The 19,737-nt window shown below is 47.5% G+C and overlaps 1 protein-coding gene across 5 annotated transcripts in view; it reads right to left on the reverse strand.

Annotated features, from left to right (window-relative positions):
* Window positions 1-18,972, reverse strand: part of LOC101837165 (MICAL C-terminal-like protein) — a 53,094-nt gene extending 34,122 nt beyond the window's left edge. Inside the window, exons 1-5 of one of the 5 annotated variants that reach the window (XM_005075666.4) lie at window positions 18,508-18,972; window positions 16,127-16,308; window positions 9,050-9,124; window positions 4,443-4,591; window positions 2,033-3,329 (exon numbers count right to left, since the gene is read on the reverse strand). In XM_005075666.4, coding sequence (XP_005075723.3) covers window positions 2,033-3,329; window positions 4,443-4,591; window positions 9,050-9,124; window positions 16,127-16,308; window positions 18,508-18,743 — 1,939 coding nt within the window. In that variant the 5' untranslated portion in view covers window positions 18,744-18,972. Of the gene's footprint in view, window positions 1-2,032; window positions 3,330-4,442; window positions 4,592-9,049; window positions 9,125-9,834; window positions 10,353-16,126; window positions 16,309-18,507 lie in introns of those variants that run through there. The other 4 variants (XM_040756247.1, XM_040756248.1, XM_040756250.1 and 1 more) reach the window with 4 other exon arrangements.
* Between the last annotated feature and the right edge of the window lie 765 nt (window positions 18,973-19,737).

The following is a 19,737-nucleotide window of genomic DNA, read 5'->3' on the forward strand; positions in this document are numbered from 1 at the left end:
TCTGTTAACAGTACTTTTTGCTATGCAGAAACTTTCTAATTGGATGGATAAATTCATATTTATGCAAATGGATTGAGTTCCCAGCTATCTTTTCTTTGTCCCCCCCCCCACCTTTGGAGCTAGTCTCACTATGTAGCTCAGGCTGGCCTCAAACTCACACTCTTTTTGCTTTAGACTTGTGAGTATTGGGATTACAGGCATGCACTACCATATCCAGCTATATGCCTTTTAATTTTAAAACAGATAAATGTACTATCTATTAAACATCTATTACATGGGTCTGGAGAGATGGCCCAGTTAGGAACATTTGTTGCTCTTGCAGAGGATCCAGGTTTGATTCTAAGCACCCAAAACAATGGTTTGACTCTAAGCATCCACAACAATGGTTCACAACCATCTGTAATTCCAGTCCCAGGAGATCAAATACCCTCTTCTGGCCTCCATTGGCACCTGGCATGCACATGGTATACAGACATACATGTAAGAAATATATGCATATACACAAAATAAAAAGTGACTAAATATAAAAATCAAATAGATATATAATAAATGAAATTTCATAGTGTGTGATTTTAAAAGAATTCTTACATCTCAGCTTACCTATGCTTATTCTAAGCTTGGCTGCAAATAAGTTCTCTTGTTAATCTATACAGATATTTGATTATGGTGCAAAGAACATAAATAATTTCTTGATAACTGATTATCTTTTACAATTTAAAAAAATTAAAAGGAAAAATATAAAGAAAACCAGAATTTTTGAAAGGGGTCAAATGAACCACTTCAGCAACAAAAGAAACCATTGTCTGGAGAGACAGCTCATGGGGTAAGGATGCTGCTTGCTGTGCAAATGTGAGGACCAAAGTTAAAATCCCCACATAAAAAGCTGTGCATGGCTGCACCCACTTTTGCAATCCCGGCGTTGTAGGGGAGTGGACAGGAGGATCATGGTGGCTTTCTTACTACCAGCATTATTCCAGGTTCAGTGAGAGACACTGTCTTAAAGGGAATAAGAAGTCAGGGAGCAACTGACCAGGACACCCAGCAAGTCCCTCTAGCCTAGAGGGCACACACACGCACACATTCATACACATGCATGTATACCACACACTCACATACCCACATTAAAAACAACAACATCATGTATGTGTTTAAGCTATCTTTAAAGAAATACACTAAGTGTTTGGCAAGGTGCAGAAACAATAACATGTTCTGCTTTTTGCTAGGTATTTCCGTAATGTTTGATTACTCTGAATCTTTGATATATTAAATAACGAGCAACAACCAGGCTTAAATATAAAAAGTCTCTATTTTCATTGGTAATCAAACATACAGAAAAGTGGTTAGTAATACAAGGGAAACAAAAAGGTACATGTACAAAAATGTGCAACCAGCACCATCCATACATTATAAATACATTCACCTACAAGTATGTGTATGTATAGATATATTACATATATACTTATAAGTTAAACAATCAAATAATGGTTCATTAAATGACAATATTGCCACAAGATAAAACAGCCTTTTAAATCACATGTATATAGATTCTGTGATTATTTGTATAATACCTAGACTATAAAGTTGATACTTTAAAATATACACTTGTAAGTACATCTCAGCAAAAATATTACATACTCACAGAGAAAAGGGAAGTGCTAGGATTATTGTTAATTTAACTCTAACATAATTTCAATTTCTTTTAGGTTTTATCTTACAAAATTTTCAAGTTTCCTTACATTTTTTCCAATTACATTCATTTGTGTATTGAAGAAGGGAGGAGCACAGGACAACTTGGGAGAGCTGGTCCTCTCTCTCCACCATGTGGGTCCTGGGGATGGAACTCAGGTCATTGAGCCAGGTAGCAAGAGCCTGAAAGACCAGCTGAGCCATCTCCCCAGTCCCAACTTTTCCCTCTTTTGTCAGAATGAACTGGAGAAGTAAATCAAAGTGCACAGTGCCTGTTAGTAAATCCAGGGAGACCACTAACTGCCCAGCAGGAACTCTAGACTCCACTACTAAGCAAGCCACTTACGTGCATCTCTCCCTGTAGAAGGCTGTGCCACCTGCCCCAGGGAGGTGCTGCCCAAAGGCTGTGCCAGCTTCTCCAAGGATGGGACTCTGTTCCCCGGTGGCCCCTTTTCTTTGGAGCTAGTAAAGAAGTCCCCAATGTCCTTTCTTTGTTTACATTCCTGGAGAAAGCTCTCAAAGGATTTATCTTTGAGGCCAAGGTTGGAAATACGCGAGGCTCGTTTCTTTGGAACCTGAGTGGCATCCTGCAAACTCACTTTCTCCAGGAGGGTGGGGACATCTTCAGTCTTGCTGCCGGGTGGGGGCGATGTGGTTGCAGAGAACATTTTGGAGGGACGATTGGGCAAACTCCGAGAGCGGAGAATGGGGTCAGGAAGGCTAAGGTCTGAGGCCTGGGCAGCCTTAGAAGTTGGAGAAGCCAAAGAGAAGAAGGTTGAGGCCTTTTTGGCCATATGTCTCCCTGGAGACTGCTGGTCCCCATCTTTATTGGAACTGGGTTTCCGAAGACTAAAGGAGCGAGTAAAGCCATGTGGCTGGCCCCGAGGTGATGTTTTTGACTCTGGTTTAGGGCAGGTCTTCTTTCCACCTTCAGAGTTGGGGAGCAGAGACTTTAGGATGGCATTTGCTATAAGCCTTAGGGGGGACTTGGGTGGAGGCACTTCTCTCTCCCGCGGCACCTTGACAGCTGGAGTACGCATCTCCTCCCGGGTCCCCGTCTGGGATAGCAACTTCTCTTTCACTGTCCGAGGAGAGGTAGAGGAGCAGAATGGTTTCAGGGTACAGTTTCTGCCATTCTCAGCTCTTTCCTGGGACAGCTGCTTCCCAGCCTTGTGCTCAGGGGTGGAGTCACTCCAGTCTAGCAACATGCTCTTCTGTTCTGGTGTAAGGACTAATTTCTTCAAGCCCAACTTCCTTTCTTCAGAGGGCTGTGGCGTACCTGTTTGGTCTCTCCTGGGTCCCTCCCTCACTTCTCTTGGGTTCCCTGCAGCCCTAAGAGCTATGTTTTGATTGTGCAAATACTGGTCCTTCCTTGCAACGGGGTGGTAATCTTTGTACATGCTTTTGGTGCTCCCAAGAGGAGCCCGTGCTTCCTGGCAGTCCTCTGAAGTCATCTCTGTAGAGTTGCTGAAGTCTTCCCCACCGGGGCTGACCAGGCCTGTGCTCTCCAGCATGGGAACATGAGGCAGATAGAGAGGAATTTCCTTCGAGATCCCTTGAGCCCTGGCACGTCTCAGGTATAGTGGAGTAGGGCTGCAATCACCTCTGGATACAGGTGGGCAGTGGAGGTTGTATGCTGGCACCTACAGGGGATGGGCAGAAATACCAGTTACTTAAAGCCCCTAATGTTCGTTTTTGTGGGGAAGGTGAGCGTCGATGCACACCTCACCTCCTTCCTTTCTCATGCTCTTAGGTACTCAAGGTCAGAAGGGGGCTTCAGAAGGGTCGTTCTTTGTTCTAAGTGGCTGTTTAGCACTTGCTGGCATTTACCTGCAGTCCCTAAAAATGCTCTAATCAAAGACCATTAAAGTCTCTAGAATAAGTGGAGGAAAAGCCAGAAGGGAAAGCTAGGGCATGGCTGCTGCTCTTGACAAGCTCCTGAGCAGTCAACATAGGTAGGACAGGGTGGGTTCCTCGTGGTTCGCTCAAGCACTGCCTTTGCTAAAGAGGACCTTCTTCCCATAGGTATGCTTTCTGACATCCGACAAGTCAGTTTCTCCAAGCATGGTTTGTGGGTCCTCAAGGTGAGGAGTTATCCTTCTGAGCTGAAGCGCTGGTAGTGAAGGATGGCCTTTGGGACTTTCCGAGGACCCTTCTAAATGTCACACCATGCACCACCGTGAAATCAATGTTTGTAGTATATGGGAACTTTGAAGAACAGACGTGGACTCTACAAAGAGTGGTCATGCCCTGCCAGGAGTCCTGGTGCTTGAGATGCCAGCCACAGGTCAGAGGGCTTTAAAAGAGTGCACACCTTTTCTGTCTTGAGGGCTCTACTGAGTCTAGTGCAGTCCTAGCAGATTACAGAGACTGTATGACACATATGGAAGCAAAGTCCAGTTACCCATTTCAGTGACACCGCTTTCTAGGTAGACATTTCTCTAAAGGTCCTTGAATGCTACTGAGACCACCCTTATTCTGGACCTATCGCCCCTGGGCTGTTCTTCCCTGTGTGAACTTCCTCGAGGGCATATGTACTATGCCCATCTCCCACACAATGCTGAAGGGGGTGACTGTGTTCATGAGGGTGGCCTAGGATGAGTTTTTATGAAAGGCACATGTAAAGAGTGTCTGGAGGCCCACAGCAGAGCCTGTCTCTGCCCTGGGGTTGCACTTGCAAGGGACCTGTGAGCACTTAGAATCCAGAATTAAGTGTGGCAGTAATGAGGAGTGTGGAGGCCCTCAAGAGCACTTACCTGAGGTGGGGAGGAATTATCTGAAGTGTGCCCAAGTTCACTGGCCAAAGAAAAGGCAGATGACAGGGAAGATGAAGAAGATAAAGATGGAAGAGGAGGAGGAGGCTCCTTTGGAGGTGATGGTGCTCTTCTGCTCATGGGTGTTGAACCTATCAAGGAAACAGCATACTTCATTATTGCCTTGTGTTTAGCATAAACAGAGAAGACTGTGGGCGGATCCTCAGTTTTAAGAAGGAAGAGGCTGGGGATGGATTCAGAGGGCAGTCCCTAGTGCCCACAGCATGGGACTTGGCAGCAGGGCCCTGGAGGAGAAGCCATGCCAGTCAGTGTTTCCGACTTCTGTAAGATTGTTCCTGGGAGATGTGAGCCCAACCCCCAGAGTGCTTTTTGGAGATGGACATTTACTGCTAACGTTTCCCTGAAGTCATCGTGGTCAGGAGCTGGGGCTGCACTAAGTCTCTCCATCAATAAACTACCTGAGGTTTCTTTCCACAAGACCATTAGTTGTGGGCACAGGCAGGGCAGATGCTAGTCCTAATGAATGGGTTCTCCCTCTCCGTGTGTGTTGCTGAGGGGTTCTCAGACAAGGTGGTTAGCTTAAGATCTTATGGGAACCCGAGGGAGGGAAGCTATACCCATATCAGTGATCTGAATCACGCAGAATTAATTGGCCTGACCAGACTTCTGTGGCTCAGGGAACAGGCAGGAAGCAATGCGTCTGTTCAGAGATACACGAGAAAGGAGTGACGCCGGCCTCTGGGGAGGAGCGCAGTTCTGAACTGTGGGCAGCTGAAGTCATCTGGTCCTGCAAGAGCAGGCTTCTGACAGTGCAGCCTGGGAAGTCATTCTGACTCACATCTGCTGACACTTCCTGTCCCTCGACACTTCTCCCCACCCCCCCCCCAACTTGGTAACCTTAAGTCTGCAATGTCAATATTTTACCCCCAGGTGGGAGCATTTCTGATAACTTGTGCTCAGGTAAATTCAGAAAAACAGCACACAGTCTTTTGTGAGCATAATCTTTGCTTCATCCTCCGGCCTGTCACATGAGTTCTAATTGGTCTTAATAAAAAAACCCACAGTCAGATATCGGTGCAAATGCTGAAAGATCAGAGAGAGAAAAGAACAAGCCACAGCCAACTCTTACCTTGGTAACTCCTCAGCAAAAAGAAACCAAGTTCCTGTCTCCCCTTGTCAATATTCCTCTCTCTGCCCAGCCACATCACTTCTTGTCTGTCTGTACAGATCTCCAGACCTTTATGGTTGACTAGTGGCTATCTCTGCCCTCTGATCCTCAGGTAAGCTTTATTTGTTAGAGTATAAACAAGACGTCACCACACGGGACACCACAAACCACTGTGGCTCCATAGCACTGTTCTCTAGGCACATCCTGGAACTGTGTATCTCACTAGCTGATTCTCTCAGCCAGTACCTCAACTCCCTGCTTCCTGCAACTCAGGTGGATCATCAGATTTCTCTTTGTCCAGTCTACAGGTTCTCACATCTATGTTTCTAGTTCAACACAAGTCTCGGGCCTCAGTTTCCCCAAAGCTCTAGGTGACAGGAACCTGCTCAGGTGCTTCAACTGCGCTTTTTGTTACCTTGAGCAAATTCAAGGAACTAAATGCCACAGAGTCAGGCATTGCTGGGGACACAAGTCCAGAAGAAAAGCCATCTCTAAGTTCCTTCCACTCAAGAAGTGTCCCACACATCTTTGGGGGGGGATGTTGATGGACTTTTAGTATGCTTTTTGTTTCCTCACACAAAGGCAAATGTGGGCAGCACATACCAGGTACAGGCTCTGAAAAGATGGCTCTGTATGTGTGTGGTCCTTGAGCTCCCATAGGGTACCCCACCACTGCCCCAGGACGCTTCTGAGGGAAAAGGTAACTGGGGAAACACAGCTGCTCTGATGGTGGCCAAAGAGAAGATCCTGGGAGAAAGGCCATCTGCTGCCAAGAGCTGACACAGGGGAGTGCTGGCCTCTATCCCATCACCCGTACCCCATCTCAGCCCACAACATGATGGTTCAAGCCTAAAAAGGCAAAACTTGTGAGTCAGTCTATCTTGCTTCCTGCCCCCAGTTGCTAAATTCCTGCCAAATTCCTCCTCCCCCTCTTCTTCGCCCCCCCCCCCACTCTCCTGTCTCTGCCATCCTCTAAATCAGGCTCCTTAAGTAGCCTCAAAAGTCCCCTCAGTTCCACAGACTGTCCTTTGTTTCTCTGAGGAGCCACAGGGGACTTCATAACACAGGGCCAGGGATACCTTGGGACACAAGCTAGACAGAAAAGTCTTGGTATCTACAAGATTGTGACCCAGAAATTGCTTCCTTCTTCTTCCTTTGATCCCAAGCCCCACCCTTGTGGTAGGGTCTCTGGCCATAAGGTCTTTATGCCCCATCTTAAAGACAGGCCTTGAGGAAGACTTGAGAAACTGAGGCCCAGTCTCTCCTTTGTCTTTGTCCTTGGGCCAAGTCACCGCCCAAGGGCCAGGCATGACTCCAGGAGGGGAAAGAAAAGCCAGAAAGGGGCTGAGAGACAGGAAAGCTCTCCTGAAAGACTGGTGGTGTTGTCAAGCTCCTCTAAAAGATGATAAAGGGGACCTCAGTACCCCAGTTTATTTACATTTGTAGCTGACATGAGCAAGTTGCTTATCTCCAGTGTCCTCATTCCAAAATTACACACAACCATGCAGACAAGCGGTAGCTCAGTACAAATCACACCTAGTTCTCCCTCTTACACACAAACTAGCCAGCAAAGAGACGGAGAGACCCTCCATCTGTTTCAGAGGGAATGGGACACCCAACCCAGCTAGGGTTTCTCTAACTCTTGGCCTAGGAACTTGTTCTTTGTCTACTTAGATCCTTCTTTCTGGTGCTTGCCCAGGGACTCTGGGATGGCCCTGTCAGGCTACTTTGTCGTCTATAGGGCACAGGATCTGAGGGCTGCTGGCTCTCAGGTCCTTTTGTGTTAAAGGATTAATAAGCAGGCCTGGGCCAGGGTTACAGCCTCTGTGCACACTGGGACAATTCCTTGTGCTATACCTCCTGTTGGCTTTGATGACAGAGGTGCCCCCTCCCCATGGTAAAGGTCACTCTGAGCATGCTCATCTTGGAAAGGTTGTCTATGTTCCATCTCTTATTGACTGGTAAACCTTCTTCTGGGGGCATAGGGGTTCTTGACTTTTGGGATTGCCATGAGGACTGTGGGTGCAACTGCTTCCTGGAATTTGAAGGCTATGGAGGACTCAGTCTTCTCAAAGTCTTGGAGCGCCCTCTAGGGGCAGCAGTTTGCAAGTTGGAACCCATGTGCTGTTTCATTGTGCCTAATCCAACCAACCTCCCAACTCCCTCTCTCCTTCCCTCCCTCCCACTCATATACAAGAGCTCCTTTGGACCAGACCTTGCTGGACCACAGAAATGATAGGCTCAAGCCCTGTTCACACCCAGCATCACTTAACACTACATTCATTAATAACTGAAGTCTATGGTTGGTTCCCACATCCCACCTCTGAGTAGCAGAACTCTGTCTTGTCTTTAGAATCCCTGCCCCTGCTGTTTGCCAGTCTCCCATCTCACCCCATGCTGGGAGCCTGCTGAGGACAGACTGAGACCCTGATGCTGGTGATCCTCAGAAACACTGGGAGAGCCTCAACACCCAGGAGGACTGGCCTGAGAGCAGGATGCTAGTGCATCAGAAGTACTAGGCAAAGGGTGAGAAGACTACTCTGCCCTTTCACATTTGCCACCTGGGGGGACCTCAGATGAGTCAGTTGTCATTTTAGCTCATCTCCAGGTCCGCAGGTCTTGTCTAGCCCCAAAGGTGGCCCTTGTGCTTGGTAGACACAATGAGAGGTGTTGAGTCTGGGGGGTTGATAGGAAATGACTCACTGACTGGGAATCAGGCTGACTCAGAAGAAGGGAGAGTTAGGGCCCAAGGCCTTCCTGGGCCAGCCTTGGGCATAGGGAGGCTGGAGGGGAAACATGGATACAAGGGGAGGCAGAAGGGTGTGATGGGCTCAGAGCAGAAAGGAGCCCCAGCTTCTCACTCAAAGGTTCTGGAGGAATTCTGTTTGCTGTGTGACTGTGTGCATGGTCACAATACTTCCTGTGGGAGGCCTGGAACTCACCAGGGGCTAAGACCTGCTCAGAAGAAACAAACTGTGTGTGTGTGTGTGTGTGTGTGTGTGTGTGTGTATGTGCACATACACTCCAGTGTTTACACTCATGTTCTAATGCAAGTGGCTACATTCATGCCTTGTCCACAATGACATAGAACCAAAAGGGGGACCTAGTCCAGTTCCTGGGACAGAACCTTAAGTGCCTGGCTTTAAGTCTCTCTTCTTTCTCATTTTAAGCTTGGGGCTCATGACAGAGAAGATGTTCTGGTGAAAGCATAGAAATCTGAATGCACTGGGATTTCAGAGCAGAGGGGGAGGCATGGGGAGGTCCCAGATCCCTTGGCAAATGCTTCTAGTTAGCAATGGAAATCAAGTCAAGCTAATGGGTTTTCTTGTCCTCATATCCCAGGCTATGTCAGAGAAGACACCATGTAAGGAATGAGAGCAGCTGCCCCCCCCTCCTCCCCCCTCCCCCGTTCATGACTCACTGGACTGGAATTTTCTCCTCCAGCTCTGGTATTTGCTTGGAACTGGAGACTGGAGGCTGTGGGTCCTTAGCAGAGCTGTAGTGGAAAACAGAAAGGGCAGGGAGGATGGGAGGGAGGAAGAGTCTGTTAATGGTGTAGGAGAATTTGTCTCCTGTGGCTTTCTCACCAAAAGTTATCAGGCTAACACTTAGGATGGACAACGGAGACACTCCCTCTTATGACAGTGCGCTTCTCCGATCCCATCCCACTATCCACTCACTCACTCACTCACTCACTCACTCACTCACTCACTCTTCACCAAATAATTACGCAGGAAGCTGGGGAGATGGTTCGGCAGATAACCTGAGTTTGATCCCTGAAACCCATATAAAAATCCGGAGAGGGAGAGATGGTCCTCTACAGGGAGGAACACATCAATTGGTTGTCCAATGCTAAATGGTCAGCCCTGAAAACATACATACAAGTGACAATATAGGGACTCAACAGGTTATATTTAGAAATATATGCATATATACAAACACATATATGCATGCTATAATAATTCATGAAAAAAAAGAGGACATGAATTTGAAGGTGAGCAGGAGATGTATATAGGAGAGTTTGGAGGAAAGAAAGGGAAAGGAAAAATTCAATTAAATTACAATCTCAAAAAAAAAATCTGTTCGTAGAGGCATGTGTCTATAATTGCAGCACTCCCGTGGTGAGATGGGCGGTGACAGGTGACTCAGTGGAATGTCACAGTCCAGCTCATCTGTGGTACAATGTATGGAAGCAATAGGACAAACCCTGCCTCAAGAGAGTAGAAGGTGAGAACTGACTCCTGGAAGTTGGGTTCCCGATGGAAGCACATTTGCAGGACCCCGCGTGTGTCTCCTCTGCCTGGCTGGGCCTTGAGCACAGGCACTGGCCGTTCTGAACCTGAGAACAGGCGTGGCATTCAAGTGCTTCCTGTTCCTATGCTGGACTCAGGCCCCTTTGTTTCTTCATAGAGAAAGGAGGGGCATGCGTGCACATCTGAGGGGCAAAAGATGGACCTAGGAGGATGGAAAAGAAAGACACCCATGGGAGGGGTCTGGGTATGGGAGAATGGGCAGAGAAGGTTTGAACACAGAGCTCTCTGAATCCAAGACCTGGTGTACTGAGGGGTCTCTCATCTACCAGACATCCCACACCTGCCCTTATGAGCTTGACACCACTACCCGGGCTTTCCTTTCTCAGGACAAGACCCCCCCACCCAGCTCCTTAGGATCTCTGCTTTAAACTGTCGGATGGTGGAACCGATGCCTCAGACATACCACTGGTGCCAATAGAGCACCCAGGCACAGTTTTACCATGATGGGAACAATAGTGAGGTCATAATATAACTGGAGTCTTAGGTCAGAGGCCTGACTCCACAGGTTCTGTGATGGCTGGACTGATAAGGGACCTCAGAGGCTCAGGAATTTGAACACTTGCAACCCCACAATGACACTAGAGGAAGTGTATCATTGAGAGGGGTGGTCTTTGAGAACATAAAGCTCCACTCTACTTCCATTTACATTCTGCTTTGTGTTTGCCATTGAATGTGAGAGTTCAGCTTCTTGCTCTGGCCGCCATGCCTGCTGTGGACTGTTATGCCTGCTGCGTGCTGGACTATCATCCCTCGAGAACAGTAAGCCCAAATAAACCCGTCCTTCTCTAACTTGCCCTGGCCGTGGCATTTCACTCAGACAGGTTCCCACATGTCAAGCTTGCCCCAGAAAAAATGAGCAGAAATCATGGTGAAAATACAGGAAAGGGTTTTTAATAACATCACTAAGGGGGTAGAAAGCAAGTGTTTGAGCCCATCTTTGGAGCACTGACGTGAGCTCTGGGTTTAATAGACCAAGAGCTGGACCAGGAGGCAGGTGGAGGTGTGGTGTTGTTACCAAGTGCTCTGTTCTGGCTCTGCACAGCGGTGAGAAGCAGTCCTTAGTGCCTGAGAAGACAAGCCATGTCCTTTGATGGCCATGGCTTGGGCACCAGGGTGGGCTGTGCATAATCTCATCACCAGGTGACCCACTTGTAAGGCTCTGCTGGTCTGGAATCTAAGAGGTGACTGTAGGATTAGGACAATGACTAAAAACTTTTGGGGTCTGGAACAGGACATTATAAAGGCTAAAAGTAAAACCAGGATCACTCTTTGCTGTGTGCTGTCATGAAGTAGGGTTGGGGGCGATGAGATAGGGTAGGTGTCACTTGGCTTGACACTGACACTCTCCTGGAGTGATTAATGTGCAAAGGTGTGGTCTAAAGTTTGGACAAAGACAGATGCAAACTCAAGTAGAAAAGCCAGATGTTTACCTTGCTCCGCATTACCTCATGGGCCCATGTGAGGAGCAGGTTTTTTTTTTTTGAGATTATAATATAATTACACCATTTCTCCTTTCCCTCTGGACTCTCCCATATACCTCTTCTTGCTCTCTTTCAAATTCATGGCTTTTTCTCACTAATTGTTGTTATATGCATATATGTATGTGTATATACATATACATTCCTACATACAAGCTTCTCTGTCTGTGTAATGTTACTCATATGTGTGTTTTCGGGGCTGGCATCTGGTATTGGAGAACCAGTTCATGTGTTCTTCCCTGGGAGATCCTCCCACTCTCAGCATTCCTTAGTTGACTGTGGTTCTTTGTGTAAGGTTGGGGCCACACAGGCTTGCTCTTGTCTACTTTGGCATGTCTATTGTCCTTGCTCAGCTCATATTTGGTCAGTCATGTTGCTGAGACTTTATGGGTATAGCTTCTGACATGAGACAGTCTCACAGCAAACTCCCTGGTCCTCTGAAGCTAGCACTTTTTAACAAAAGAAACCCTCTCTCCTTCATCTCTTTTCTTTCCCTTCCTTTGTGTTTTGAAATGGTCTTACTGTAGAGCACTGACTGGCCTGGGTCTTGCTGTGCACACCAGGCTGACCTCAGCTTAGCAGCAACCCTCCTCCCTCTGCTTCTGGAGTGCTGGGATTATGGATGTGCACACTCACATATTAACTGAGTGCTGGGATTACAGGTGTGCACACTCACATCTGGAAAAGAAATGTCTAGGTAGCTTTTACAGCGATGATTTATCTAGCAGCATCCGACATAGTTGTGCTCTATGTGTGCTGAATAACTTTGTAGTTTTTTTTAAATATGTGTATGTATGTCTGTGACCATGTGCATGCCTGCTGCCCTCAGAGACCAGAGGAGTGTGTCAGACTCCCTCAAGCTGGAGTTACAGCAGTTGTGAGCCAGTATGTGGGTTTTTGGAACCAAATCTGTGTCCTCTCCAAGAGTAACAAGTGCTCTTAACTTCCGATCCATCTCTCCAGCCCCACTTTGTATTAATTTTAAAGGATTGCTTTTGGAGCTCACTGTATCCATCCTATTGTAGACAAAGGAGTAGAGGGCAAGCATTTAGCCAGATGCTTTTGATCTGGTTTTATTGTTACACACTAGCCAGTCTTCTGTCCTACAGCTGCTGACAAATGACTGCTCCAAGGAGAATACCAACTTGTGTAGGCTGGAACTACTTGGGGACAGACTGTCCTTCCAAATCTTAATGGTTTCTGTCCATGAACTTGATGAATTAGATACATCCACTTTGTTGCTTTGGGCGCGCACTACTTCATACAGGCATGCTGGGAAGTTGCCCTGCTGTGATGCCTACATCACAAACCTGCTTACCTGCATCTGAGCACTTGGGGGATCTTCTGCTAAATGCAGACACTCAATTTCAATCTAGGCCCACAGAGTCTGGCTCTTGGGTGGTGGAAATCTGGAACTATGTCTTTTACCCAAGATTTATATGAACCACTGAATGGTGTCCCTATGCTTTGGATGTTTAGTGCCCCCAAAGGGCTCTGTTAAAAGCTTTGTCCTCAGCCTGTGGTACTGTGGGAGGTGGTGGCAGTTTCAGGAAGTGGGTCTAGTGAAAGGAAGCTCCACCAGTCTTGTAACCTTGAAGGAACATGAGGACCCTTACTCCTTCCTTGTTTTTTTATTTCTAAGGTTCTACCAGGCAAGCAGTTTTCTCCATTGTAATATATTGTCCACCACAGGCAACTGGGCCAAGAGACCAGGAACAACAAGGAGCCAGAGTATTGCCTCTGTGTAAATCATCTCTCTCAGGCTTTTTATCAGAGCAATGGAAAGCTGATTTGACACAAATAGTTTAAATGAGTGTTTTCTAGAGTTTCCATAGCACAAGTGTTTAAGTTGCTTCACACATTCATCTCAGGAAGGTTCTGTGTTGAAGAACTTGGAGGGTGTGGAAGGTTGCTTGGCATGCCAAGGCAGTTCTGGCAATCTCTCACTAAGCAGCGGTAAGATGCACTAACAGAAAAAGGACCATCGAAACCATTATCTTTTTACATTTACTCTTGTGTTGTAAAATGATAAAACCAGATGCAACCAAATAGAAATGATGTCTAGAGAGATGAAGAGAGACGATTTTGTCTCCCCCTGAGGTTGTTGTGGATAACACCACTGTGGTCATGGCTTTATAGACCAGGAGTCTTGAAAACAATATCTGGCCCTTACCCAGCTCCTCTGAATCCACCAGGAGGCAGTGAGGCAGGTGAGCATCTTGGCTGGTGAACCTCCATGAGACCCACTAATGGGGTTAGTCTGTGCTATCTGGGAAAGTGATGGGCTCACTTCATCACCATGATGTAGGCAGTGCAAACTATCTAAAGCAGGAGAGATTTGCTAGGTATCAGGGTTTTGGAGGATTCAGTCCATAGCCAGCTGGATTCACTGCCACAGGCCTTTGGTGAGGCACAGCATCTCATAGTGAAGTGATCTATTCCACTAGGAGGCAGAGAGAGTGGGAGGAAGACTCTGGGGATAGGGTGTGCCTTTGCAAAGCATACTTGCAGTGACCTACTTGTTCCAAGGAGGCCTCATTGATAAGTTAATCCACTGCAGTTAGTTCATGATCTAATTAACCATCATAGCTGGGGACCAAGCCTTCAACACACAAGCATTTGGTGGGGGTTGGGGGAGGGACATGTCATATCTCAGCTGCAGCATCTATTTAAGAAATGGTATGCTTGCATTGGGGCTTGTCTGTCACTCATCAACATGACTGCTGAGACGAGTCAAGAAAGGGTTGGAAGTCACATGGTCTACCCATTTTTCTTTCTGCTCAGTAATTCACTGTAGAATAAAGCTGGGGCTGTCCTGAGGGCTAACCCATGCTTCACAGAGTCAGGTCTTGGCATGCCCTTCCCTGCTAGCACAGGGTACTTAAAAAAACCAAAAATGGGCAGCCATTGTTAAGGACATGACAGACATAGGACATCTCTCGACATCATTTATTTGACATAAGTCAGAATCTTTCAGTAGAGTTAAGCATTGTGCTGGTTAGGTTTGCAAACTTGACAGGAACCTAGACACGTCTGGCAAGAGGGAATCCCTTCCATCACACTGGCCTGTGGACATGTCTGTGGAGGTATTTTCTTAATTGCTAATTGATGTAGGAGCGCCAGCCCACTGTGGGTAGTGCCACGCTTAGGCAGGTGGCTGGGCCGTGTAAGAAAGACAGCTGAGTAAGCCAGAGGGAGCAAGCCAGTAAGCAGCACCCTCCATGGCCTCTGCTCCAGTTCCTGCCTCCAGGTTCCTGCCTTGAGTCTTTGCCTTGGCTTCCATTGAGTATGGACTACAACCTGTAAGCCAAATGGACACTTTCCTCCCCATGCTGATTCTGGTCAGTGTTTTATCATGGCAGCAGAGACACAAACTGGGACTAGCATTGATAAAAGTTGTGTCAGCGCACAACTACAAACCAGTGTGGTTTCTTCTTTGACAGTGAAAACAACTGTCTCTGGGTTTCCTTCTAAACTGGTGAAACTGTTTCCTTCTAAACAGTTCTGTTTAGAACTCTGGCCTCCCTCTCTGGAGTCTTTGCCTCCTAAAACTGGCTTTGTTATTCTTGATCCAGTGTTTTATTTTTCAGACAGACAGACACATGATTCTGATTTACAGCTTCCGGGCAAGCTGCTTAAAGTCCCACTGAGGAGGGAGGACACTCGGAGAAAAGGGTGAACAGGAGGCAGACTTCCCTCTGTCAGGGTTATGCTTAAAATTAGGAATTTTTATTGTTTTGTTCTGTTTTTGTAGCCCAGGTTGGTGTTGCTTCAAGTTTGTGGCAATCTTCCTGCCTAACCTGCTGAGCTCCGGATAACAGGCATTAGCCCATACCACGCCTGTCTGCTTCCTAGTCTTTAAAGGCCCACATGGAAGGTTAAATTCAGAGTTTCCAAGACTTAGAAATGTCTATACAAGTTTGTTTTGGCCCAGCTCTTCCAGACCTGGTCTTCTGGGAAACCCCCACCCACTCTGGAGGGAGGATCAGCTGGAGATTCTGCTCTTGGCCACCAGAGGACAATGCAGGACAAGTTGACTGCCAGCTCTCTGGCTCTTTAAAGCAGTTGGTCCTTCAGGTGGCAGGTTTCTAAGACCCTGCTTCTTCCCAGGCCCTGCCAGGGCCCCCAGGATGTCAAAGGATGTTCTGATTTGCTCCCATGTTGCTGCTAACTGAGTAAAAAACTAAGATACTACAGGCAAGTCTTAGCTGGCTTGAGCTTAGGGTATGGAGTCACTAGCCCTGGCCACACTGCTCACTGTCTGGAGACCATAGCAAGCCCCACAGAATGAGCTACATGCTACTCACTTGACAGGTCAATTTAGAGGTGGAAAGGGGTCATGTGTGAAGAAGATTCCAGAAGAAAAAGTACCCTCATTACTGTGTAGGTCAAGTTTGGGTGCATTCCATATACTCTCTCACACACCAGTAATGTCTCCTGTGCCAGGGGGTCCTAGGAGACTGAGTTACCCATGTTCCTTCTCTCAAACACTATGGGATGCTAGAGGGGCCCCTGAGACACAAGGAGGCTGCTCCAGGCAAAGAGACCTCGACTTCCTTATCTATGGCAGCCAATGACGTCCAACACCTGCTCAGATCTGTTGGATGTCATCCTACTTGTGACCCCAACACTTCCTCCCCTCCATATGTACGGGTCCCTGCTCCCTCTCTGTGTCCTCAGACGAAGCCTGTTGGACACTTTACTCACCAGGCAGAGCCTGTGACTCCTCATGGTGTAGTAGAGAGACCGGTCTAGTCAGGGGCTCCCTCAGGGAGACGTGCCGGGTTGGGGGCTTTGATCGAGGTGGGGATTCTGGAAGCTGGGACCTCTCTTCGCAGGCCCTTGCCCAGGGGGCTCTGGTGTCACTATAGTCAGATTCTGTATCAGAGCTAGAAGAAGGAAGAGGAGGGTGAGCCAGCTGTTCTGGAACCCCACCCCCACACTCCGTGTCCTACCCATCACCTCCTCTGACAGTCCTCGGGCACCTGGAGCAAGAGTGTCAGCTCAGCTACCTCTGGCCCAGACTTGGCTCTGCCATGTCCTGGATTATGTCTCCCTAGATTCCTAAGCTAAAGGGGTGACTCCCAACACCTCAGCATGTGGCTGTGTTTAGAGAGAGGACCATTAAAGAGAAGATTAAGTTAAAATGAGGTCATTATGGGGGTCCTAATCCTATGATTGGTGCCCTTATAGGAAGAAACTGGGATATAAGTGTACACAGAAGGTGATTATCATTGCAAACAGGAAGGTGCCATCTACAGGCCAGGGAGAGGCTTGAGATAGATCCTTCGCTCAGAGGCCCCAGGGGAATTCTCCCCTGACATCCTTTCATCTTATACTTGTCACGTGACAGTTTCCTCCAATATTGAAATATTCCATCCTGCAGAGAATCTCCTTAGGCAAGAAAGTAAACAACTCAAAGTAGCTTCGGGAAGTCCCCGAATCTGACTAGATTCGCTAAGCCCCACCCCGCCAGAGTAAGCTGAGAATTCCCCTCAGGTGAGAGAGAGCTGAACAGGCAAGAAAACTCAGACAAGCTGATGAAAAGAAGGCTCTGAGAGCAGACTGCCTGGAAGGAGCAGAAACCAGCTGAGATGCCCAGAAGAGGTTTAGACCAACCGAGGCACTTGGAAAGGACACTCTCCAGCCTGTTGAGCTGCCTACATGCTGTGCGGTGCTCTCCAGATTCCCAGCTTTGTGAGCCATCACCCATGCTGGGATGGGCTTTGTTGATGCAGCTGTCTTTGAGTCATTTCTGCTCCTTATAGTTAACCCCTCACCCATTTTCTTCTAGGTAACCCCAATATAACTAACTCATGATTCACCAAGTTGGACTTTGGTAACATGAATAAGTAAATGACCCAGAGACTGATATTTGGGTTCAAACTTCAAGCTGAAAATCAGAAAAGCAAAGCAGCCAGCCACTAGCTTATATATATATATGTATGTATATATATATATATAATTTTAAAATTTAAATTAGAAACAAGGTTGCTTCACATGTCAATTCCAGGTTCCTCTCCATCTCCCTCCCCTCCTCCTGTGCCCTCCTACCAACCCCCCAATATCCCCTCATTTCCCCAGGGAGGGTGAGGCCCTCCATGGTGCTGGGGATTGAACTTAGGCCTGATACATGCTAGGTAAGTACCACTGAACTACACCCCAGCCTCCCAATATAATCCCTCCTTAACCCGTTATTGGACTTTCCATCCCATTCATGCACCATTCCCACTGCTCCATCTGACAGCTAGCTCCAGACCCCATCTGGGTGAGCCCAGCATGGCCACTACTGTCTCACAGAGGCCCCTTAGTTACTGGACCACATGTGATGGGAGGGCGTAACTCACTCGCTCAGGTGCTACTCTGGCACTCTGTCATTGTGAGACTCAGTAACTGACACAGAAACCTTTCCTGGCTATCCAGTCTAAGGTAACCATCCCGACCCTGCTTATAACACAACCCCACTTTATTTCTCTACCTGGCACAACCCATACGTGATATTTTTCTTGTTTAATGTTTCCTTGTTTCCCTGGCTGTCTACCCAGGTGATGAAGATATCAGATAGCAGGGACCTCACCTGGTGCATGAGTCACAGTTACACACTCAGTGTCTAGGCATTACTAAGCAGTTGATACTGAGGCTGTTCTGAACATACTCAGTGTATGTGGGAGCTGGAGAGGCCCGAAGGCTGTGCTTCTCATAATCACAGTTGGTGCAGATTGGATGCTGGGAGCATGAGAACAGTTTCCTCCTCTCTACCCATCTTGGCCTCTCCATCACCATGTATCACAGCATTGGGGGACCCCAGGAGCCTCTCCCTGTGACAGTGCCACTCATTTGCAGCCCTCCATGTGCCAGGATCTTTCCCTTCTCTGAGAAAATAATGACCACACAGCCTTATAGGATTTACTACGTATGCACCAAGCAATATTTGGCACGTGTCAATTCTTTGCACCTTATAGCTCCTTCAGAGGTAAGACATTATGGCGGTCCCCATTAACAGATGAGGAAAGAAAAGTGGATCCCAGCTGCAATCTGCCCCCACCATCACCTTGATGCTGTTCCATCCTTCAGCAATCTGGGCATACCTGCTGTCCTCACTGGTGACCAGGACACGTACAGCCAGCACGTCCTGCCCAGCCACATTTTCCTCAGGGCCAATCCTCACTGAAGTCCATTCAGAGGGTCGGGGAGAGGTGACTTCAGGTTCCATGTCTCTGGGAGTGGGCTCAGGGACACTCTTTGGCTTCTTGGGGGAAGTGGGCTCATCTGCTGAGAGAACAGTGCCTATAGAGATAGTGGAACAAAGGGCTCCTCCAGGCATCTGGATAGGATGCTAGAAAGGAAGCCTGTGGTCCACTCAGATGCTCAGGGACAGAGCTTCCGATCCTCTGTGCCACTGGTGAGTGCCACCTCTCTGCCTAGCAGATGCCCCAATGCTTAGGGCACTCCTGATGTGTGTAAGGCATGAGTACACATACCATCCCATGTAACCTGGAGGGAGGTGCTGAGATGTCCTCAGGGTCCATCACAGGCGCACTGGCCTCTGGACAGCTTAGTTCAAACTGCCTCTGCCAGTGTCTTGTTAAACTCAGGGGTGACATCATAGATCTCATCTTTAAAAATTGTTTCTACCAGCACTCAGGAGGCAGAGTTAGGAGGATCTCTGTGAGTTTGAGGCCAGCCTGGTTTACACAATGAGTTCCAGGTCAGCCAGAGCTACACAATGACACCCTGTCTTAAAAATTAAAACAGTTTCTTTTCTTTTTTTTTTTTTGCAGGGCAGTGGTGGCACACTCCTTTAAATCCCAGCAATTGGAATGCTGAGGTAGACAGGTGTCTGTGAGTTCAAGACCACTCTGATCTACAAATAGAGTTCCAAGACAGCTAGGACTGCACAGAGAAACACACAGAGAAAAACAGTTTCTATTTTCATATGTGTGTGGTGTATACACATGTGTGTATGCACAGCTTTACATGTGTATGGAAGCACACGTGTGTGAATGCATATGTATGTGTGTACATGTGCATATGGAGGCCTGAAGTTGATATCTGGAATCTTCCTTGATTGCTCTTCTGCCTTATCCATTTATACAGGATCTCCCAATCAAACCCAGAGCTCAGAGATATGGCTAGTTTTACTAGCTGGTTTACTTTCAGAGTCCCCTATCACCATCTTCTGAGGCTGTAATTACATAGGGGCCACCGCTCCTACCTGGCATTTCTGTGGCTCTGAACTCATGTCCTCATGATTGCACGACCAGCAACCTCCACAGCTCTTCAGTTCTCATCCTATTGACCTTGTGACCTAGCCTGTC

This window comes from Mesocricetus auratus, unplaced genomic scaffold, assembly GCF_017639785.1.
Source record: "Mesocricetus auratus isolate SY011 unplaced genomic scaffold, BCM_Maur_2.0 Super-Scaffold_4256, whole genome shotgun sequence".
In the NCBI taxonomy this organism is placed as follows: domain Eukaryota; kingdom Metazoa; phylum Chordata; class Mammalia; order Rodentia; family Cricetidae; genus Mesocricetus; species Mesocricetus auratus.